Below are 24,792 nucleotides of genomic sequence, written 5' to 3'. Positions count from 1 at the left end.
CACTCGGATCGGATAATTAGTCTCTGCGATATGTTCCACACCACACTCATCATCTTATTTTGTTACATATAAAAACAAGATTATTTTTAAAAGAATTGAGAAGGAAAAGGATTGAGAAACAGATTTTGTGAAAAGCATTTTTGTATTTTAAAATATGAACACCTATGAACAATATTCTTAACAAACTAACCATCTCATTATTTTATGTAAAAATGGTCACATATACGATTTAGATTAGACATTTTACAGTTTTAAAAATGTACCATTACATCATAATTCATACAAAAAATAATTGGACACCAGAAAAAATTAAAACATATGTAAAAGCACTTAATGCACTGTCAAAAATTGTTAAAGAAATAATCGAGCAAGTAATATAAAAAATATAACCCAATGATGTTCAATAAGTTTAAAAAAAATTTCTAGGAAAAGATTGAGAAGCCGATTTTATGAAAAACTTTTTACATATATAAAAATATATTCTAAACAAAAGTTTATTTTATTGAAACATAAGAATATTATAAATTATTTTGAACAAATAAACACATGCAGAATTTTATTGATCTTTTAAATCATAAATTGTTAGAGCAGATCTAAAATTCTTGCCCCCAAACTCTTTGTGTATTAAAAATTGTTATGTATTATTAATCTGTGTTTTGATGCTATGTTTATAAGCTATGTCTCGGTGATCACCGACTTCTTCTAGGAAATTTCACCACTAGAAGACACAATAAGGTGAAAACAAATAGATGAAATTTTCAATAATCTTAACAAGAAGTGAATTCTAAATGATGGCGCCATGATATCATAACCAGTGGGGGTTGGCAATTGGTAAAAACTCAATCTACATTTTTGCACGGATAAAAGTACAACATTCTTTCATAATTATACACGATGTCCAGAAACTCATGGTACAAGTGGGAAACTGAAATAAACATCACATTTGAAGTCGATTTTGTAGTATGTATAACCTTTTTTTTTGAGCTTTAGTTTTCAAGTAATTCGAGACCGACTGTTGAATTTTTTTTTGGTCAAATTCAAAATATTCGGTCGCTACACAATTACTCTTGGCTGTTGATTGTCGTGGACCCGGCTACAAAAGATTTTTAACCATTTAGTTGCAGTAAAAACAAGTCACAATCCTCAGGTTGAAGTTTTGATGTTGTTTTTTGGGTTCTCTATGTGATATGAATTCACAAGTTTCCTGCTTGTACCATTAGTTTCCTGAACTGTGTATAATTTATGTACAGTAGGTAATATCCCGAGTAACAGTAATGTGTTCCGTAGACCTTTATATAACTTGAATTTTTCTTTTTGAAGTCGAATTAGTAAATTGGTTAAGTAAGTAGATTGTTGGATTACTGTAGAAATACTGTATAGTATTAGCATCATCTCACTCTCACACGCCAGCTCTCAGCTAGATCATATATTCGTAATCACTGTACGCATTTAATAATAAACTAAAGCGCTCTTTAATCTAAGTATTATTATATTAATCATTCAACAGGCATTAATATAACATAAATAAAAATATATACATGATAGGTATAATGCCATTTACGCATTTCATTCAAAAACATGTGCGCTTGGGTATTAGATATTTGAAATTGTAATTGTGTGTACAATTTTATGTAACTCTGCTCAGCAGTGGCGGCTCGTGACTTTGGGTGTACTAGAGTGCTAATATGACAAAAAATGGCATAATTGATGTTGTAGTTGAAAATGTGTTTTTTACTAAAAATCAACTCTAAGTTTTCAAACTTAGCACTCTACCACACCCAAAAGTCAAGAGCCTCCACTGCTACTCAAGATTGTTTTTCGAATTTTCGACATTTCCTTTTTATGTATCTGCAAATTTATATAAGTCAATTGTTTCGTAACTGAGATGTGCCTGTAATTCATATTATGAAGATTTTCCAGTAATTGAGATTCCAATCAGAGATGCACAAAATCGTTTGATGAAAAATTCATAGAAACATTTATTTAATTTATTCATGCAGGTATATAATATTACAACATTACTACATATACAATATTACCCTTGGATAAGAAAAAATAATTTATAAAATTGGCTCTAGGCAGAAAAATCAATAGCCACCGCTGCACATAATGTTGAATTAAGTACATATTATCCTTAAATATACTAAAGTATATTGTTTTTCATTCTCATAGAATGATATAAATTCTGGATACCAGCTCTCGGAGAGTTTAATAAAAAAAAAAAATTAAAAATAAGCATGCACATAATTTGTGAATTGTCATAGTTCATTACTACTTAGTTAAAATTTAATTTGTACTTTCAATTAAATATATGTACATTCACTTGGCAATCAAATTCAGGCCAATTTAATTGTATGTAATTTATCTATTTACATTAACCTTGTTTTATCGTCATACGATTTCCAGTTTGATATCTGATCTTGGTGTTGTCACTTGGTCATCCACACTAAGTGACAGTCTGTCTTTTGTCAATTTGACATTCACACACAAGTGTCTATATGTCGTTTTCGTTTTTTAGCTTTGATTTTGGGGCAGACTAAAAGTTGAGCGTGCCAAGATGATCTACATATAGTGAAACTCTCTTATAAGGTTTTCCAAGTGTCCAAAAAAAACAACCTCTTGTCTGGGAACTTTATAAGAGGGTTTCACTGTTTAATGAAATATGAAAGTCAACTAGGCACAAATCACTTGGCTATATCGCTGGGCTAGTGCCTACTTCAATCAGATGCATCCAAAATGATTGAATTTGATTAAAGCTAGACAAAACTGTTTGTAATATGGCTGTTCTCTGATTCGGTAAGATAGAATACAGCTATGACCAGGTGTAGACCCTTTTATTATCAGAGTATGCCAGACTGTCTATGGTCTCCATTGTAGTAGGATCTGCTGAACAGAAGCGCTCCAGCATGTCAGGATTCAGGCCGCAATCGGATAAGTTCTCCCTTCCAAACACGCTTGGCATGGTGTTGGATGAATTTTGCCTTGTTTTGTCACCTGGAACAAAAAAATATGAATAGAAAAATCAATATTGGAAATTTTGTCAATTTGGGCACATGGTGAGAAAAATAATATAGTTCTGTTAAGAGCGACAAGTGGCGAACTAACATTTTTTGCCAAATTGAGTTTTTAATAAACACATGTTCTTTACAATATCCTTTATGTATTATGAATGCATTTGAAAAAAAAAACCAAAATGTAATATGTATGTGTGGTTCTATGTAATACATATATCCAATATGTCCTGGTCTTTGCTTCTGGTAATTTAATAGAAGCGCAAAACGAAAACAGTCTCATAACTAAATAACCCACAAAAAGGGTTCAACAAATCATGTCATTATATATTTCTAATTTTAAAACAAATAATTTGTCATGGAATTCATTTTAATATAAATTTTTTAATAAAAAATCTTTACTAATTATTTCAGAAATAAGTTATAAAGACTTTTTAAACAAAAATTCTTAGAAAATCATGACAGTTCGGTCATCAGAGCTGTTTTGAATCAGAACAAATATATGCACAATGTTCACTAGAAGAGGAAGAATCAAGCAAATCAAGCACCCTTGAGATGATTTGTCACACAAATGGCACTTCACAAGTCATCAAAATATTATTATTACTATTATGAATTAATATTTGCGAATATTAATCAAATTTCATCACCTTCGTTGGGTGCACGTGGCGAAATATTATTAAAGAAAATCATAAAAAATTATAACTTTACCATCAGCCATAATTTTAGCAGCTTTGGTGAAAGCCACGCTGGGCTGCAGGTTGGCGAAGGTGCCGCTGAATGAGTTGGAATTGCTCTGAAGTAGCGAGCACATGGAGTGAACTGTTGTGGGGAGGATTGGTCCTTTCAGCTCCACGGAATAGTATTTCCCACCTTCCGAGTGTACGATACTTTCTCGGACCTACAGAAGAGAATACAACATAATTATGTAGCCAAATAATTAGAACTAAAGGTTTTTGAAGCATCAATATTTTGTAGCGGCAGCTACTACATAGTAGGTTTGAGAAATTCAATACATGCAACGCGCATCACATTGGAACCTATGGGTAAGACGGTGAATGTATGCTGCATCTACCTATCTGGAATAATAGCGAAGCCGTCAACCTACCTACTCGCGATTTGTTCTCGAACGAGTGGTACCTATATAAACACGGCGACATTGCGGTACCTAGGGTCAGTCTTAAGCACACAGATGATCAGTCTCTTGCAAGTGCCCAGCTGCAACTGACGAGGCGAGGGCGGAGCTGCCGCCCTTGCTCCGCCACGCAACTGTACACAGGTACCAACAAGTGTACCGGGCCTCGCTCGCGATTCGAGCCCATCATCAGCCAACCAGGCCAAACCTTACCTTTGGTTTACTACACAAAGGAGGACCAGGAAGACCCATGGTCTTCACCAGTGATGAACACCACCTGCAAGTCCGGTACCATCCCCAAGATTTAAAGGTTTTCCCACAAAATAAGTTTTTTCCGGTCTCCGGTAAACTTCATAAGAGAGTTTCACTGTATGTACATCAGCATTTTTGCCAAAGTTTGTACATTGCGTTTTTCTTGTGTCCTACGATTTTGATAGGTTTTTCATAGTTACGTATTGTGGAATATTGGAAAGTTATACACTTTTAACAGGCAAATTTAATAATTTACTTTATTCAATCAGTTAAATTTCATAGTTTTCAAACCTGCACATATTTCTTATTAATTATTTAGATCCAAATTAAGTGTGTTTTTACCATGTCCCATTTCTACATTCAATTTAACCGGTTGTGTGCCTTAAGCGCATTTACGCGCTCTAGGTAGCCGTGCTCACAAGGCCGGCCATACAAAATGAGCGCGTTAACACGTTGTTCTATATGACGATTTCGCTTGTCAAACTCAAGTAATTTGAAAAATCTAAAATATGGAATTTATTTATTTATTTTATTTATTTATTTATATTTTACATGTATATTTACAGAATAAAAATATCCATTAACAAAGATACATTATACAATCATAATTGCCTAATTAGCAATTTAAATTTAGTGATGCGCAGGTGGAAAATGTCGATGTCAGAGGCTAGTGAGTTAAGAAGGCCTATCATTCTTCCGAGAGGCATTGCTGATGGTAAGTTAGTCCTACATCTCGGAAGAATGAATGGTTTGTGTCTACGCGCTCTTGCGAAGTTATCAGGGACGTAAAATAAAATTTTATTCAAAATTTCTGGATTGTTGATGTGACCGTTCAACAAGTTATAGGCCATCATCAGCAACGCAGCTTTCCGCCTGTTGACAAGACTATCGATACCTAGCATTCCGGAAAGGAAGGCTGATGGGTATAAATAGGGATAGTACCCGAAGTCTCTAAGATAAAGATAACGTAGAAACTTCTTTTGTACTTTCTCTACCATAGAAGTGTACGTTGCATCCCCTGGTCCCCATATTATTGAGCCACTTTCCAAAATACTACGTACTAGGCTAAAATATAGCAAGCGAACCACGGCAGAGCTGCAGAAATGCCTGGAGTTACATAGCACAAATCCAAGCATTCTCAAAGCCCTGCTGCATATCGTTTCAATATGAACGTGAAATGTTAAGTGTGGGTCAAAGGTTATTCCCAAATCTTTCGGTTCAGAAATATGTTTAAGAGAACATTGGGACATCCTATAGTTGTAATAAATCACAGTGTTTGCTCTAGTATAGCACATTATGGCGCATTTCTTAAAATTAAAACCTAATTTGTTAATTTCACTCCATACCACGATAGCATTTATGTCAATTCTGTCTGTGGAATTCAAGGTATCGGTGTAAAAAATTCGCGGCCTGTCGGTACATCCAAGCAAAACACATTCCAGCATGACGGCCGGCATAGTCCAGTGGTAACGCATTGGACTGCCATTCCGAAGGTCGCGGGTTCGAGCCCGGCGTGCGCAAATAAATTTTATTTGATTAATTTGTGTTATTTCACAATTAATTAATTAAAATAATATATAGTATATTTGCGGCACTTTCCAGAGTGGAAGATACTCTCAGTATCGCCCTGGTGTAAGACCACCATTCAGAATTGAAACGTTGCTCCAAATGGCTTTAGCCGTGTTTAGTGACTAGATCTGAATAGCCAGGTACTTCCCCACCTTACTCTTTCCCTTCCCCACTTACCTTCAGCCTCACAACATCCCCCAATTGGGGATGCCATAGTCTCACTGGCTCCAGATGGGAGCAGTTGGGACTCTTGTGAGGTATTCACTATAAAAAAAAATAAATAAATAAAAAAAATTTAAAGGGTTAAGAAAGTCTGATTTTGTATTTAATTTTAGGTGTGTAAGATTAATTTGGTGGTGTCTTAAATATCTTCTATAATTTATTTTTTGAATACATACAGTTTTTACATAAATTTGGAGCAATATTGAAGAAAACCGAGTTTAACATACCTGGTAAAGAATCCGTTAGTTTCATTACGTGACTACATTTTAATAAAATTAAGTTTTTAATCTTTTTTTATACATAACTGAAGTGCCCTAGCAACAATCTTTTGTATTAATTAAGTGATAAATTGAAGACTTCCAAATTATTACCCTCCATTAGTATTCTGGGCAATGAGGAGTACATGTTATGGTAGTTAGTCCCAGAATTTCTGCACTTAAAAAAATCCCTACTTATAGAAATCTGGTATTGGTGGAAACATTAAATAAAATGGAAAAGTATTGAAATGGAAAACATAAAAATGGTAAAAACAGGTATAAATTTTGGCAAAAATGCCCATATATGTGTTACTATGTTAAATACTTGCATTATGGTAGGTACAACTATTGATTTTAGTCTACGTGCTAGTGGGACCATATTTTTTATTTTTTTTATTTTTTATTAGTAAAAAAAGATGCATGAATTACATTACATAATATAATACAGTTATTAATTGCATAATATAATATAAGTATTTTGATGTACCCCCATAAATAAGCAGGGCTTGTGTGTATGGGGGTGTTGTTATATTGGTTTAAATTTGATATGATTCAGTTCAACTGTTCGGAATACTTTTTAAGGTGGCTTTTGAATTTGTTTATATTTGCATTCATGTTTCTAATTTTTTCTGGTAATGAGTTAAAAAATTTAACTTCGAGATATTCATGGTTGAACTGTCCTATTGTTTTTTTACATTTAGGAGTAGGAAGTATTGACGTTTGTCTAAGATTTCTGTTATTTTTAAAGGGTACAATTTTATTTTGAATATTGTTTTTATAAATTTGTAATGTTGCATGGTAGAAGTATAATGCACTTAATTTTCTGACCTTAAATTGTTTGAATAAAAGTTCGGACGAATATGAATAGGGTTTTTTTAATATGGTTTTTATTATTAGTTTTTGTGATATGTAAATTGTTTGTGTTTGATTTTTATATGTGCCGCCCAGCCTATAATGCCGTATTGTATAATTGATTGACAGAAAGCGAAGCATACAATTGAAGCAAAGGGAGATGGCATGGAATTGTGCTGAATGTTGCCGAGCTATGATCAAACTGCACATACTATCAAAGCGGCGGAGCCAATGAAAGATGAGTGTTTTTTTTTTTTTTTTTACAGTATTACCGCACAAGAGTCCCAACTGCTCCCGTCTGGAGCCAGTGAGACTATGGCATCCCCAATTGGGGTATGATGTGAGGCTGAGGGTATTGGGGAGGGGAGGGAGATGGGGAAGAGGAAGGTGGGGAAGTACCTGGCTATTCAGATCTGGTCACCAAACACGGCTAAAGCCATTTCAAGCAACGTTTCAATTCTGAATGGTGGTCTTACACCAGGGCGATACTGAGAGTATCTTCCACTCTGGAACGTGCCGCAAATATACTATATATTATTTTAAATTAATTAATTGTGAAATAACACAAATTAATCAAATAAAATTTATTTGCGCACGCCGGGTTCGAACCCGCGACCTTCGGATCTGTAGTCAAAAGCGTATACCACTAGACCACGCCGGCCGTCAAATTTGGTGAGTAGGTAGAAACAAAGGCAGGGCGCCGCTGTGCAGATATGCTATTTGCATTAGTATGGGTGAACATGTTGTTGGCATACTAATGATGGTTCATGACTGATCTTCCTTGGTTCTATTATCTTTAAGTGGGACTAACTAGAATGTAGATATGTACCTTGAGTGGCTGCAGGGTGCCTCCCTGGAAGGCGGTGGGGGCGAGGAGGGTGGGCGGGATGCCGGCGAAGGGCCCGGTGGCCGGAATGGAGGACTTGCAGTTGAGGAGGAAGTTGAACAGGGCCTGGGCATCCACTCCATGCACAAACACCAGCGATTCGTCTCCACTGTCTATTATACTTTCCATCACGTGGTTCTTACGTATCTGCAAGAAGATTTAGATATATCATAAAAAGACACTAAATGTACCGGACGGTGAGTAAGGTACTGCCCTGTTGCTCTCATTACAAACTGGTCAGTTCGACGAGCGGGGAGGAGGTTTAAAATTATACGCGGGGCTGCGATACCTCCAGTCCTTGGATTTTCACCTACAACAACATCAATAATGCCATTTTTTGTAATATTAGCACTCTAGTACAACAAAAAGTCATGAGCCGCCACTGCTACAATGTACCAAAACCTCATACTACATCAGCACAAAGACAATACACCTATCTAGTTCCCAAAACCTTCAACCTTCTCCCTGATATCCTAAAAACCTAAAAAAAAAAGAAAATTGCTGCCGTACAAATAACCAGTCACTTGAATTCAAATAAATTATTCGCAAAATGTCAATCTGCGTACAGAAAGTTCCACTCAACTGAAACCGGACTACTTCGTATGCTATCAGACATAACTCTTGTCGTAGAGTCAGGTAAGTTATCACTTATCTCACTCCTAGACATGAGTGCAGCGTTTGACACGATTGATCATGAATTCCTCATTAGGAGATTAGAGGAAACATTTGGTTTGAATTCCGACATAAAAAATTGGCTGGTATCCTATTTATCCAACCGCTTACAAGCCGTAAGGGTTGGAAATAAATTGTCCAACTTCGCAACACTTTCTTCAGTGATACCCCAGAGATCCGTTTTAGGTCCACTTCTCTTCATCCTTTTTACAAATGATGTCGCCAAAATAATCGAGTCATTTGATCTCTTGTCTCACTGCTACGCTGACGATCAGCAAGTTTATTTTTACTACGCTCCAAATGAAATCAATAGTCTCAAGATCCGTATAACTGAATGTCTAGAAGCAATAACTCGTTAGATGTCTTCAAACAAGCTGAAGCTCAATCCATCTAAGACTGAGTTTCTCTGGGCAGCCACAAACAAACGTCAACATTTAATAGACGATTCACCTATTACTATTTCCGGCAGCGATATCATCCCAAAAACAACAGTCAAACTTCTCGGTGTCAATTTAGATCAGACTTTTCGTTTAAAAGTCAAATAAATAGGACTGTAAGCACCGGTTTTTTTCACCTAAGACAACTCAAGTCCGTCCGAAGAAACCTTCCTACGGAAGCAACAAAACTACTTATCAACTCTTACGTAGTCTCACGTCTCGATTACTGCAACGGCATTTATGCCAGCCTTCCAAAATATCAAATTGACAAACTTCAATCAGTGTTTAATGCAGCAGCACGGCTCATAACCGGGGTTTCAAAATATTCGCACATTTCAGAACACCTTCGTAACCTTCACTGGCTCAAGTGCCCTGAAAGAATCCAGTACAAACTGTGCTGGATGGTGTTTAAATCCATCAATGAAATGGCCCCACCCTACATCTCTGAACTATGCGTCCCGGAAAACACTGGTCTGAGGCAGTCAACTCTTAGATCAGCAACATCATCAGCTGTAGACAGACTAATAGAACCTAAGTGCAAGCCAAATACTAAGTTTAGTGATCGCGCTTTCGGAGTATCTGGCCCGAAGGCTTGGAATAAACTCCCTCCGGAACTAAGATCCATAACAAGTCCAACAGAATTCAGGTCTAAACTAAAAACTTACCTTTTTAAGCTGTCGTACCCTTAAATTAAATATACCATTCCTAAGAGAAAGTCCAGTTATATTCAATTTTCCAATTAAGTCCTAAATCCTGTAACTAAATTTCGCTAATAAACAATTAGATAATGTTAATTAAGTGTTAATCTCAAGTGACCTACCAGGTAAGTATTGTACTGTATATTATCTCTATAAATAGTTAAGTAATAACATAGATCACTGTAGAAATGTATTATAAGTTTGTACAGCGAACTTGAGGTGATTTTGCACAAAAACGGCCCTATACAAGTGATCCAATTATTATTATTATTAACTTATTATTTGTAACATAAAATTTTAACTAAATCGGAATTGTATAATTTACTAACTATTATGTATACATATTATGAAAATCCTCAATCTGTAAACTTCACCCGCCATAACACGGGGGCATCCCTATATCTCTAGCATGGCGGCTGAAATAGCATTCTAAATTTAATGTATCATCCAATGTGAATTTTCTTTTAAATAATTTTTTTATTATATTATTATTATGTAAAAGTAAATTTATACATATGGTAGGAAGACAGCCAAAATATAATTTGGCAGACTGCCTCGGTCTGGTGGCACAAATTACAAAATAAAATTGTGTTTAAAAATATCTCTGCAACTGCTTTAGAATATAAAATACTGTCCAATCGAAAAAACGTTTTGCTCAGTTCACTGACCTGTGAATAATTAATCTTCTTGATTTCATCTTCTGCCACTCCTAAACTCTGGAGCCATTGTTCAGATTCCATGTCATCTTCGTCAGCCGATCCATCGTCCTTAGCGTCCTCCTGAGGATTGTTGTCGGGATTACCGGCTGTGGGGGGAGACTGGCCGCTGGTGTTGTCCATAGTGTCGTAACAGCTGTCAAAGGAGGAATTCTTCGAGGTTCCCTCCGGCTTCTCTTCGCCGTTCGTTTGCGGTGTACTCATTTCTTCCGATTTTCTTTTTGTGTAGTTTTTATTGTTGGGCATTGTGTATTCAATTTCTACATAAAAAAAATTACTTTGAAAGGTTTGGCGGAAATTGACCGGTTAATAGTTAGTAGCTATATGTTCAAAGACGTCTGGTTCCCACCCAGGCATTGTGGGTTCTATTCCTCTGTTAGCTAAGTCTTTCATCATTGCACAAGCAAGATTTTGATAATGATGATAGTGGGAGTAATTAAAATATTGTTAGTTTAGTTGTACCACGGGAAAGTTGTATATCTTTAATGATAATTATTATTTCGAAAGATACTTTAAATATAATAATGAAGTAGCAAAAACTCTTTAACAGTGTAATCCGGCATCTTGAAATATGGTGTGGTGCTTTCTTTCACAGGAATTTCTAGGTCAATGCAACTATTGTCAGCTTGAAATATAATTTGCATCATGAGCTAAGAAGATTTTAAATAACCATTTAACGCCCAAAAATTAGGTCAAGATGCTATATTTGTGTGTTAAAAAAGCAAAAAAAAGTGTTGAAACTTAGATAAAGTCGAGAAATACAGTAAAATCCACTTATAAGAATCCTCTTAAAAAGTTTTTTCCGGTTCCTCGGATAAACTTTTAATAGAGTTTTACTGTACATAGACGGGGAATAGGAAATAATGGAAATTAGGCTAAGAAAGAAAAATAAATCTGTTAGTTTTACCTTCTTGTTTAAGGGTTTGTCGAAGTCCTCTGGTGGATGGAGTAAGGAATGCACAAGTCTCCAGCTGTCCCCCCACTCCGGCCGCTTGGAATAGGCACGTGAAGGTGTTTGCACACACGTAGAAGTAAGGGCACTGTCTTGCGCGCACCAGCTGCAAACATCACATAGTGGTTAATATTAGTTGACTAAGTATAAGACATCATCATCACGCCATTTTCCTGAAGGGGTGGGGACAGAGGATAGACAGCCACACAACTCATTGCTTCATTCACATTTATGCATCGTCTCATGCATACTCTCATTTTATTCAGACTCTTGACATGACCTGACTCAAGTATTTCATTCACTTGGTCATACCATGCCTGCTTTGATGTGATATATTCTCGTGGAAATCCTGTCTTCTTTCATCCGCTCCTCATGTCCAAACCATTTAAATAGATGACTCTCCACATTTTTAACATGGTCAAGTATGGTTTTACCACTCATACGCCTCAGTGATCTCATTTATTATCTGATGAAAGTTTTATTCTCATTTTCCAATGAAAGAATATGCCACGTTTATAATGATAATGCGATAGTATTTCTTGACTGGATCCAGAGGTCACTGGTTTTAAATCCCAGCATGGCAATTCAAAATTAAGTTACTTAATGTGGGTTCTTATCATATAAATAAATTAAAACACAGTAAAATATTTGCACCTCATTTCAGAATGGAAAATACTCAGTATTGATAGGCCATCATAGTTGACATGGCTTCAGCTATGTTTATTGACCAAAGCAAATTAGATTGCCTACAAGGAAGAAATCAAGCACCCAGAAATCTCTGACGTACGAGGCCGTCCAACTTTACAACAAAATCCCGAATGAAATTATTGAGATTAAAAATATGATTAATTTTAAAAGGGAATTAAGAAAGTATGTCCACCTCAAATATTGATGTTTTGTTTGTGTTATTTAATGTTTAAATTTAAAATATTTAAAGATATATTATGCTTACCAATTTTTATATAAATATGTTTCTAAAATTATTAGCACACACAACAATGTGAGCTAACTTAAAATGAATAATTTTTTTTTTCAAAATCTTTACACAGGTGCTTCCTAACCTTCTCTCCTACATACACCCTTCACCCTTCAGTCTCACAACATTTCCCAAAATGGGGCTATAATAATTTCACTGGCACTTATCACTTGAGACTCTTGTGCGATATCACACTGCTGATTGCTAAGTTGATAAACTTCGCAGCACTGATGTATTTTCTGTTGTGAAGAACATAGACAAACAAACCATTTCATAATATTATGTTATACCTGAAATAAAGATCTAAAACTCTCAGCCCACTCCTTGTGCAGTGCTTCCTTGATCTCTTCGTTGGAGACGATGAAGCTCTTGGCGGACACACGGCCGGAGGTTCGCGGGAACAGGGAGAGCCATGGCAAACTGGGGTGCTGCCAGTACAGGCAGTTCTGGTGGAAGCGGGCGTGGTGCGATGTGTCCAGAGTACATGACCTCGATGTGTCTAAACATCTCACGTATCTGGAATGGTGGAAAAATTGGATAAGTCAACATATGGAAAGTGTGGAATTATTGGATAAATCAACATATGGAATTTTATTTTTTTGGTTTTACGCCCAGCCGGGCATTTACATGGATTTTAAGAATATAATATACCTAGTGAGCTATCTATATAATGTAGAAAATTATATGGAATGGTGGAGTTATTGGATAAGTCAACATGTAGAATGGTGAAATTAGTGGATATGTCAACGTGTGGAATGGTGGAATTATTGGATATGTCAATATGCAGAATGATGGAATTTTTGGATCAGTCAATATATGAAATGGTGGAATTATTGGATAAGTCCACAAGCGGATTGAAGGAATTTTTGGATAAGTAAATATATTATGGAATGGTAAAATTATTCAATTTGTCAACATGTGGAATTATTGGATATGTCAACATGTGAAATGGTAGAGTTAATGGATAATTCAACATATCATTTGAAATACTGGAATAATTGGATCTGCGAACACGTGAAATTATTGGATAAGTCAACAAGTTATGTGAAATAGAGAAACAACTGGATAAATCAACATGTGAAATTATTGGATAAGTTATGGTGGTGGAATTATTGGATAAATAAACATATTATGGAATATTTAAAAATTGAAGACAATATTAGTGATTTATGATACAGTTAAAAGTGACAGAGGGGAATAGGGTCCCATTAGCTCAGTTGGTAGAGCACTGTCCCGGAAAGACAAGGGTCCTGGGTTCATGTCCCAGATGTGACCGTTTCCTTTTCTGATTTTTCTGTTTCAGATTTGCGTTTAGAAATCACTAATATTGTCTTCAATATTTAAATATTACAATTTGAGGTTTTACTCAATAAAGTTATTCCGAAAAATAAATATTATGGAATGGTGGAAACTACAAAAATCCAATCAACCATGAACCTACCGTGAATAACTAATATGAATTTAAAACTAAGTTAGCTTACTTACCCTGTAATTCCAGAAGCCTCTTCACTGGCTTTCAACTTCTGATTCCAAGCAAAGGGAAGAGGGGACATGAACCTGAGCTTGGTTTTCAGCGACCAGTCAATGGGAATATGACTTTTGCCTGCTACACTTGGTAATAATACCTGGAAAATAATATATTTCATATTGGTTCAATCCTCTAATCCTCTTGACCTTTATAACTGCTTTCCCAATGCACATAGAATAATAAGTGAATACAACATAAATAATTAATTAAAGAAAAAGATATGCTATGCTATCGTATTTTGAGGTTAGTGGCAAAATTATAATATTAAAATCAGATCTTCCCATGCCTCATTCCAAGGAATGTCTAACACGCACAAGAATTATCACAATTATGGTGTATTCAGAAAAAAACACCATTCTTTTGTTCCATGGCAGCTGGGATAGTGGCAATTACACCTAACATATTAAATCTAGGTTTTTCATCGCTTTTCATGACTTTTCAAGAGTGTGTTGAATTGCCCGGTTTTTTGAATTTGTGGACCATTAAATTTCAAGAGTTAATCATTTAACTTTTTGCAAGCGATCATAACAGTTTACAAGCTGATAAATCAGGATTGACACACGGCCGTATCAACCCTTGATACAGCAACTCACGGTTGTTGGTTCTTGGGTAATTGAAAAACGCAACCCTGGACCCAAAAATTCTATTTTGCGTATGTTGCCATTACTGGAACACTGCAAAGGTGTCAATTCAATTCGATACGTAACCATCTTCCATGGGTATATTTATCCAAAGAATGCCAAATATTTGTTAATATTTTTTCGTATTTTTCCCTTTCCTAAACAATTTGTTTTATGTCACATGTGCTGGATTGCATGCCAATATCTCAAATAAATTTAAGATATTGTTCTTACTTCTTCAACTTCATTTTGTTCTTTTGTAATTTTATTGAGCAGGTTAGTGAAGGTGGACAGTTTCTCATTGTTGTCTAGTTTGGTGACAGTGAGCGGACTGTTGGAGAGGGCTAAGAGCTGGAACAGAGTGGCATCTGAAGATTCATCTAGCGTGGTGTCGCCACATTGTTGCGGGCTGCAGAATTTCTTATCGTCTTGGTCTGTAGCAGTATTTCTAAAAAATACACTATCATTATTTGAAAGCTTAAATAAGTCACATAATATTTTTCAATGAAATTGCAAATAATAATAATTGTTCCTTCCAAAACTTGAGGACAGTTTAATTTCCATACATTAAATTTAACCCATTGTTGACGTGCGCGTCACAACAGTTGGGTTGCAAGCGACCGTGCCCCATATGCGAACACCACAACAGTTATCTTGCGAACATGTATCAATAAAAAAGTGCCTCATACAGGGGCACCTAGCATCGAAATGTTAAGCATTCAATCTCAAGAAAAATAATTTATTATGCAGGTTCAATGGGTCATTATATTTCATTTTTTTTTTTTTTTTTTTTTTTTTTTTTTTTTTTTTTTTTTTTTTTTTTTTTTTTTTTTTTTTTTTTTTTTTTTTTTTTTTTTTTTTTTTTATAAATTTAATTTAGATTAAATTTGATAATATTATTATTAAGTTCTGCAAGTGTTTTAGTTTTTTATTATTGTGACAGCTGTTTCGGCTTACAAGGCCATTTTCAAACTGTTTGAAAATGGCCTTGTAAGCCGAAACAGCTGTCACAATAATAAAAAACTAAAACACTTGCAGAACTTAATAATAATATTATCAAATTTAATCTAAATTAAATTTATAAAAAAAAATTAAATGGAGTTCTACGAATTAAACACAAAAACAATAAATACATTATATTTCAGTTTTTAAGGAACCGAAAAACAAAACTTTGCGTGTGAATTTTGTGAGCTAGTTATACTGCAGTGCGGGTATGGATATAACATGTAATAATATTTTTAAATACAATAGATCCACTTATATAGATATAATTAGATGGATGGTGGCAATATGTTTTTTTTTCCAGTTTACACTGTTACAGTCTGCAACTGGGATTGACTTGAGAGCTTTCTGCGATGAGCATATCCTTACCCTCATTCTAAATTACATTTTAGTTTAAAGCTTTTACGGTAAAATAAATAGTGGTACTAACTTTGAAAAGGGGTTCTTCCTTTTTTCTCCCCCCAATATCCGACTAAAGTTTAAGGAATTTTTGTTTCCTAAAACTTTGCTTAAATCCGGACAACTTACAGCTAAAGGTTGTTTCATTCGCTCCTGTAAATAAAATCATTCTCAGATAAAAATCTTTTATTACATATTAAGAAATAGGATCACAGTTTACACACCCACTTACTATGTTTAATTTTCACATGTGCTTATTAAAGGTTGGATTAAATTAGTAAAAATACAATTAAATTGATAAATATTTAATAATCCCACGAATCTCCGTTGAATCTTACCGATACAGTACAATATTAGGAGGCAGAGTGTTTTTTTACAACAGTAAACAGGTTAATTCTATCAATGTTGCTGTTTTCAGAATTTGATAAAATTCATAGGAAATTCACAAAATCGAAGGATGTTGTCAGTTTAAACGTAATTACAATTAAAGGACATAATGTTAGATTTAATAGTAAAAAACGATTTTTTAAAAAGGTGTAAGTGCCTTGTACAACCACATAGGAATTGTTAATTTGAATAAAACGTGTAACTGGAAAACTTACTTGTAAAGCCTTCTTTTTCCGCTTCAACCGGTGTAATTGCATAACTTCATCGGGCTTTTTCCAGATAGGAGAATTTCCTAATAATTGAGTTTTGGTGCTATCAGTCATTTTCGCGAGCTTTGTGTTTATCAACTCCAGGGGGGAAAAGTTTGTCAACGTTTCTTTATTGATCTAGGATGTCTTTTATAGTATACTATACGGGAGAAATAGTCAATAGATATAATATAAACAATTCCGTTCATAAATCCTGCGTTCGATGGCCAAAATGCTTACAAACAATTTTCAAAAAGATGAGCTAGGAACAGCTGCAACTTTTCTGTTTTTATCCGTCAAATCAGTATTGCCAATAGCCATTATTGCTTTATTGCCAGTGCTCAAAGATGTATTTTTCTCCTGATTCAGTAAAGGTCGGTTCTCACTTCTATAGGCGGCGATACACATGACTGTAAAATGGACCAGTAGCTTGCATGCAAGCTACTGGCATGTGCAAGCTACTGGCGCAATGAGAATACACATGCAAGTTAAACTTGCATGCCAGTTGCGTCCTTGCATGCCTGTATTTGCAAGACGTATACACATGCCAGTCACTAGACAGTACGTGTCTCAAATCACTCTGAGACTGAGTAGTCTCAAGCTTTTTGGCAATGGAAAACATTCGAAGTGAATTAAATATCATCGTATTGCAATTGGCAGTACAATGTGTGGCTAATTTAATGAGAGAAAAGGCCCCGGCGAACAACAGGTCAGCTACTGGCATGCCCGTACTTGTCACGACGTTCACACATGCCGGTTTCATAGCCCCCCTCGTCCCCTCCCTCAACTTGCATGCCAGTAAATCAAATGTTGTGCAATCTACTGGCAAGGCAGGTACAGGCATGCAAGTTAGCGTATACACATGATAGTAGCTGGCATGTGCAAGGAGCTGGCATGCAAGTGTGCCAGCTACAGGCATGTGTATTCCCGGCTTATTGTGCAGTTCTGGTTTAAATCCTTGCAACATTATAGACAACTGTCAAATTTGCGTTGACGTATGACTTTTGTTGATTATTCCGAATCTAAGAAATTATTCCTACTATACTTTCTAACAAAATGAATAAAAAAAGTAATGTAATTTCTATCGAACTAATTCGTCAAAATTTAGTTCAACATGATCTTCAAGTAAAAGCATTGATTCAGGTAAATCATTTTTTTGAATTAGGATATTTCATATCCACCTAAAATGTTAAATAATTACTTACCTACGATGTACCTCACAGGCTTGACTTATTAAATAAATACTGACATTATTTTATAGGATATTGTTGGTTGTAAAGAATCACTAGAAGGTCTGAATCTCCTCAACTGTCAGGGTAGGGGACACATCGAAGAACTGAGAAAAGATATCGAATTACTAGAACAATATGCTAGAGATAACATGGACAAAAAGCTCTCCGCTGAAGTGGAATCACACAGGCAACAGCTCGCTAGGTAATGGAGCCACATAAGATAATAATATAAAATAAAGTTTTATAGTTAAAGTATGTGTGCGATAATTTTTATTTTATTATTTTATCTAGTTCCCTTCATGCATTTAAAAATGCCAATGTTGCCAGTGCATTCGCCATTGAGAAAGCGCAAAAAGAAGAACTTCTCGGATATAAGCCCGGCGATGGTGAAATTCGCCAGAGGAAGAAAACTGACAAATCTAGCTTATTGAAAGTGTCTTCAGGTAAGTTGTATTCATATTTATGGTAGGTACTGATTAAAAATAATGGTTGAAAAATACAGAGTTGGCCGAGGACACACCTTTGGTTCACATTCTTTCAGCTTTCACAGCTATAGTTCTATCCTATATTTAAGTATAATAAGCTATCTGTACCACTGATCCGTTGTTACCTTCCCTCTTTTTCATTGGGGTCTGTAACAGAAAGATATTGAAAAATGGAGCTCTCAGCGGTTGGACCTCTAGCTTACATTCATAGCATCACCATTAAAGTGCCAAGAAGCATAACAGCGCACCTCGGTGCATGTACTTGTCAAATTGGCCAAGAGCATGATTACCAGAGATGTGCAAAATGGGTACCCAAAACCATTTGAAATGCAAAATGGAAATGGGTCAAAATTTTTCCATTTAAAAATGCAAAATGCAAAATGGTTTTTAGAAAAGCATTTCAAATGCAAAATACGTATTTTCAAAATGCATTGAAAATGCAAAATGGTTTCTCAGGTTAAACAATTAAAATAATTATAGAATTTTTAAACAATTTTGTCATTTAATAATGGACATCAATGTAGAACAAACATATTACATGATGGTAAATCCAAAAACACTACGACTACAGATTATGAAACCACAAAAAAATTGCGCGGGACTATTGTTGCCAATGTAAAAACATAGATACTGCTATCTAACATTTAATATTACAGCCTCATGGCCCCTTGTTTAGTATTTGAATCAGTATTTTTTGTAATGGTATCACTCAATTGCCAGGGCTCCTACCAGGGAGCAACTTGACAAATGTAAATTATCTCTCATAGCGAGGTTGAGTAACGACTGATATTTGGGGCTTATGAAAAAAAGATGAGTGGAGATAGTATGAAGAATGTTGCAAAAAAGCATTTAAAATGGAAAATGCATTGAGAAAAGCATTTAAAATGCAAAATGGTTTTTAGAAAAGCATTTAAAATGCAAAATGGGAAATACCCATTTTGCATTTTGCATTTCCATTTGAAATGGATTTATTTGAAATAAAGCACATCTCTGATGATTACATTATCTTAAGTTCATGCTTTCGAATACAGTTTTTAATTCTAGTACTTTATGTGCACTTTCTTACGACGAAAAATATGTAAAAATAAAGATTGATTTCTATTTTATAAATTGATGTAATTTTAAATTCTCTCCATTTTGACAATATTTTGTTAGCAATTTTGATAAAACATTGAGTGGAACTCGAATTTTTATCATATGCTTCGGTATAATATGCTTTCCCCGCTTGCAATGATAACTCAGTCGTATTTTTAAGTGTGGCATTTGCAACATAATCCTTTGTACCAGTTTCATTACACTTTTACCAATTAATTCTGTGTAATTTGAAGGTGTCACGGATCAGCTGCTATCAATCAGTAGACAACTGGCGGACACAACGCAAAGAAGTGCAGAGACCCTAGATACTCTCGCCACTTCCAGTTCTGGTGTTCAGGTATTCTAATATTTCACCATCTTATTGTTATAGAATTATTAAAATACTTTTCTTAATGGTAAATGTAACATACGTTATAATCTACGCTTTATATTTAGATGGCGTTAATTGAATCATTTTATGAAAATATACTTTTTGCCAATAATCTTTTAACCAGTGGAACGCCGATGGGTCTCTGGCGAACATGCGAGCATTCTAATATTATCCTTTTTAGAATAATTTGCGATGCGATTTGGACCATAATGCTTCGAAAAATGTATATGAAGAACAAAATCGGCTTCGCTTGGGCTAATAAAATTTTAGATCCTACTTTTGAATTTTATGAATGGCATCTCTCTCAAGGCTTAAAAAATATTTTTCTGTTTTATGATCCGGCCTTCACTATTGCTCTTCTTATGCTCGTACACCCGAAATATGAATATGAATAAATAGTTTTGAAAAACTTGTTTTCCAAATAAAAACTCAATTCTTAAAGAAAGGCATACAAACACAATATTGTATCCGTGATTCAATCCATTATTCTATTAGTATGCGCATAAAACTATTTATTCACATTTATATTGCGTGTTTACGGGCGCAAATAAATAATTTGTCCTAACATTTTAAAGCATAACTTGCAAAAAGTGTATTTTCATAAAATAATTAAATTAACGCCATCTATGACCGAATAGATTATATTGCACGTCACATTTACCCTTAAGTGATTATTTTCCAGGGATATGTCCTTGCTGGATTCGTAATTACTTCAATAATTTGTGGTGAAAAATAACTGATAGAGTTTTGTTTGCAGATTTACTAAGACAATAATTATTTTAATTATTTAGCATCTTGGACAGTTTACAAAGCTAAACGTTTCAACGTGATATATCGTCATTCCGCTTGCAAAAATGTCTACTGAGATTTTATGCTAGAAAATTCTATAAAAAATCAAGGATTCGGGCCCAATCTCGGCCGTTACAGCACAATACCCATTCAAACGACGTTTGTTGATACATTTTAATAGAAACCGGGGAAGATTTCTGCTTCACCTATAAAATTTGGTAAAACAAACACAGCCGGTCTTGCGAGTGCAACGATGATATCGAAAATCATGTTTTGTGTGGTCTTAGGTGAAAATACAAGTGCAGACATATCTCAGGACAATAGTTTGAAACATTAATTAGTTTTGTAAATCGAAAAGATACTGTGATCTCTTTGGTTCGTTGGATCATTTGTGTATAGAATTAGCATAGTAGTTCATGGTTATTTTCAAACGAAATACACAAAACCTATTAAAATTACATAATTATTTAAAATTTATCATTTTGAACTTACTATAAATTATTAAACCAGGATCAAAAATGATTAATGCATTTTTGGAAAACTGTCACATTTGAAGTTTTAACTTCCAGCGACGATAGATTATCTATAATTTTGTGCATGCATCGGTTTCCAACAAGATTGGTTGATTTATTTTTCTGTTATTTTCAAGAATACGAGAGACGAACTGGAGAACACAGCTGGAACCATCAACCAATCTGGGAAGCTATTGCAGAAGTACAGCCGCCGAGAGTTCACCGATAAAATCGTCATATTCTTTTCATTCCTATTTTTTATTGCTTGTGTTTTATATGTTTTACATAAAAGACTTTTTTAAACATCAATTGATTTTAATAATTAAATAAAATAGTATTTTAATTTTTGGAATAACTTGACGAGTTAAACCTCAAATTGTAATATTTATTCATTGAAGACAATATTAACAAATCTCAAACAAAACATTTGAAATCGAAAAGACAGAAAAAAATTCAGTCGCATCTGGGAATTGAACCCAAAACCTTTTCATTGCCAGGAAAGTGCTCTGACCACTGAGCTAATTCAACCATATCAACTAATGTCATTTTTAACAGTATCGAACTTCGACTGAGAGATACCAACATTATCTTAATTTTCTTAATGCATCTTTTATTGCATTTAGTTTGGGTAGAATCTTGCAATCATACATAAAGATAGCAGCCAATAAAAATATGCATTAATAAAATGAAGATAATGTTGGTAGCTCTCCGTCGAAGTATGATACTGTTAAAAATGACATAAGTTGGTATGGTTGAATTAGCTCAGTGATCAGAGCACTTCCCCGGTAAGGGTTCAATTTCCTAGATGCGAGGGAATCTTTTTCTGTCTTTTCTGTTTCAAGTTTTTCATTTGAGAGCATTGATGTATTATACTAGATTAGCCCTGTCTAGCTAAATTCATTTTTAAAATGACCCCACATAGCGTACCTCACAAATATGGAGATGAACTTAACAACCCAACTCTGTTTAAACTCCTTGTACTAGCGTTCAAACTCGTAATCAAAACCACGGAGAATTTGTTGTCAGAGGTTTTGTAATATGGACATAAAGCCAAAAAGAAACTAACACTTACAGCAAATTTTATGTGCTGAATAAGGGCTGAATCAGGAAAGAATTGATAAATAACACAAAAATGATTTTAATTTAATTTATATTTTGTTTTGGAATTCTATACAGGTCCTACAAAAGCAAAAACGTTCACATTTTTATTATTGTGAAGAGGTTTTTTTTTTAATTTACCATAGTATTTAGATAGAATGGTATATAATTATTGAAGAAAACAATCACTTTGTGATTTGAAATCATTTAATTTAATTTGGTTTTATGCCCGGTCGGGCTTTTGCATGCATTTTAAAACAGAAGATATCTAGTAAGCTGTCGAAAATTATACAAAATAATTAAAACTGATGAATATAAAATAATATTAGTAAAACATTTAACAGTAACATAAAATTATAGATACTAGAACAACACTATCATTTAATAATTATACTACTACCATTCAATTAAAAGTTATTTTGTCTTCGACCACTTTGTTAGAATTAAGACATTGTGTCAACTAGTTTTGGTCAGCTAGTTTCTCAATCTTCTTCAAGATAGCATTATTGAAAACTAACCTAAGTACTAAAACTAACCTAACGACTTTACATTAAACATAATGTAAGATTAACATAAAGAGAGAGATAAATCATCAAATATTGTGGGTACACAAGCGAGCTGAACCACGACTTATGGGAAAGGAACGAAGCAACCTAATTGAATAAGCAACAATGATGAGGACAGAGCTTCAGAGAGCGTATGGGTAAGGGGTAAGGGGGGTGGAGATTACATGATTACAATATATACTTATTTATTTACGCCCGTTAAATAGGATTTTACGTATTATTTACGGCATTCACGAACATCGGTTGTTGCAATTCTGATACAGGAACAACCGGCTATTCGATTACAAAAGAAGTTTCAGCAGGATTGAGAACCAGTCTTGTTCGAGAAAAAACAATGGCGGTATCTATATTCGCAGGACCCGTGGCCATGGTGGACAGCGACTGTCCAATATCAGCCTGAAAACAACGACATTATCAATTAAAACCTGATCAATCCATAATAAACTTTCTTAAGTCTTTTATAATTACCGGAAAAACAGGCAAAGCTTTGCAGTCTACACGTCGGAGGCCGCTTGCAGTTAGATAAATAGGTTTGAAAATTCTTAGAGCAAACGCGGTTTCCTGCTGATGGTACCCAGTTATTGTCACATAATTGAATTCGGATTGTTTCTAACCATTTCTCCATTTTTTCCGGTTTGTAGGGAAACCAAAGCGAAAATACCCATAAAATAAATGAATTCATTAAATGACGCAAATTTATTTCTATCAATTCTTCTACAAAAAAATCTAAAAGGCGAAGTAGATATTACCCGAAAGGCAATAACGACTTAATACAACCCTGATTGGCAAAATGCACAGACCAAATATATCACACACTTGAGTTGTCGCGCGTGTCAACGCTAGACGACTAATACATCAATAATTATCACGCATTGGTTGCGTGATATTTGTATGCTCCCCACGTGATAATAATTAACAGGAATCACCCAATTGGTGGATTCCTTGTGGGTGTGTTATTCATGTGACGTCAGGAATTTTACCAGCAAAAATAGCTGACAAGCAAAATAGCTTAACTCTAGACCAACAAAAGGTAAAACGCAATGCACAGTGCCCATTTCGCATTGCGACACAATGCGTGCGCCTTTTCATAAATGTGCACGTGAACCAAACCAAAATTGTGTTGGGGTCATTTTTCAATGGTTATGCCGTGTCTAGTCTTATTTAGTCTATGTTTGAGAGTCATTAATATTGTTTTCAGTGATTAATACATAATAATTCACTTTGTTATTTTTGCGCCTCATTCCAGTGTGAAATATAAGTTAAATATACCTACAGTATTGCCCTGGTGGGAGAATTCAGAATTCAATTTTTACTTGACCCTTCTCTTACCTTCTCCTTTCCCGCTTAATTTAGCCGTACAATATTCCCCAAAGAGGGATGATATACTCATAGTTCCACGGGCTCCGAAAGTTAGATGGCAGCTTCTATTTTATTGTTAATCAATGTTCAAATTGGTGAACATATTTGGTTTATTTTTGCCCTCTAAGCTTCGGAAGTCCCCAAGCTATGCAGATGAGGATAGTAGTTGCGGTATAACATAAACAAATGATGATATTTCGGTAATGTTTAGTTATTCTATAGTAGACATTGTGCCTAATTGTAAAACAAACGGATATAATGATAATTAAGCCAATTTGGTAATATATTCTGTGGAAATGTTATTTTGTTATAATAAATGTTTTTTTTAAATTATCAATACCTATTATTATTTCATTATTATAGTTGTGCAGAAATTATAAATATGGGAATGTTAAAAGCGCCAATGACCAGAAAAGCCAAGATATTTTGAAAAAAAGATGTCAGTAGCCTATTCAGCCGCAATGAGC

At 34.6% G+C, this 24,792-nt stretch overlaps 2 protein-coding genes across 2 annotated transcripts; one reads left to right on the top strand and one right to left on the bottom strand.

Annotated features, from left to right (window-relative positions):
• Positions 1-235: 235 nt before the first annotated feature.
• hd (humpty dumpty) lies at positions 236-17,099 on the bottom strand. The gene is made up of 10 exons (XM_089634451.1): positions 16,787-17,099; positions 16,216-16,337; positions 15,018-15,231; positions 14,121-14,260; positions 12,926-13,151; positions 11,615-11,765; positions 10,660-10,967; positions 8,128-8,331; positions 3,723-3,912; positions 236-2,994 (listed from the first exon to the last, which is right to left on the bottom strand). The coding sequence occupies exons 1-10, from the start codon at positions 16,892-16,894 to the stop codon at positions 2,813-2,815; spliced, it is 1,845 nt and encodes a 614-aa protein (XP_089490577.1). The 5' UTR covers positions 16,895-17,099; the 3' UTR covers positions 236-2,812.
• Positions 17,100-17,802: 703 nt separating this feature from the next.
• Sec20 (vesicle transport protein Sec20) lies at positions 17,803-22,184 on the top strand. Its single transcript, XM_089634450.1, has 5 exons — positions 17,803-17,962; positions 18,081-18,253; positions 18,343-18,494; positions 19,865-19,968; positions 21,440-22,184. Exons 1-5 carry the CDS (start codon positions 17,876-17,878, stop codon positions 21,602-21,604), a joined length of 681 nt encoding a protein of 226 aa, XP_089490576.1. The 5' UTR covers positions 17,803-17,875; the 3' UTR covers positions 21,605-22,184.
• Positions 22,185-24,792: the final 2,608 nt, after the last annotated feature.

This window comes from Hesperophylax consimilis, chromosome 8, assembly GCF_061612785.1.
Source record: "Hesperophylax consimilis isolate HC1 chromosome 8, BYU_Hcon_1.0, whole genome shotgun sequence".
In the NCBI taxonomy this organism is placed as follows: Eukaryota; Metazoa; Arthropoda; class Insecta; order Trichoptera; family Limnephilidae; genus Hesperophylax; species Hesperophylax consimilis.
Note: the sequence above shows the minus strand (reverse complement) of the source record. Positions and strands in the feature narration are given on the sequence as shown.

Excerpts from the sequence above, each read along its gene's own strand:
- hd (XM_089634451.1), bottom strand. The coding sequence starts at position 16,894 with ATGACTGATAGCACCAAAACTCAATTATTAGGAAATTCTCCTATCTGG. Across the intron at positions 16,338-16,786 it reads GGAAAAAGAAGGCTTTACAA|GAGCGAATGAAACAACCTTT; the intron begins GTAAGTTTTCCA and ends TTTTATTTACAG. Across the intron at positions 10,968-11,614 it reads ACAAACCCTTAAACAAGAAG|AAATTGAATACACAATGCCC; the intron begins GTAAAACTAACA and ends TTTTTTATGTAG.
- Sec20 (XM_089634450.1), top strand. The coding sequence starts at position 17,876 with ATGAATAAAAAAAGTAATGTAATTTCTATCGAACTAATTCGTCAAAAT. Across the intron at positions 17,963-18,080 it reads AAGTAAAAGCATTGATTCAG|GATATTGTTGGTTGTAAAGA; the intron begins GTAAATCATTTT and ends ATTATTTTATAG. Across the intron at positions 18,495-19,864 it reads CTTATTGAAAGTGTCTTCAG|GTGTCACGGATCAGCTGCTA; the intron begins GTAAGTTGTATT and ends TGTAATTTGAAG.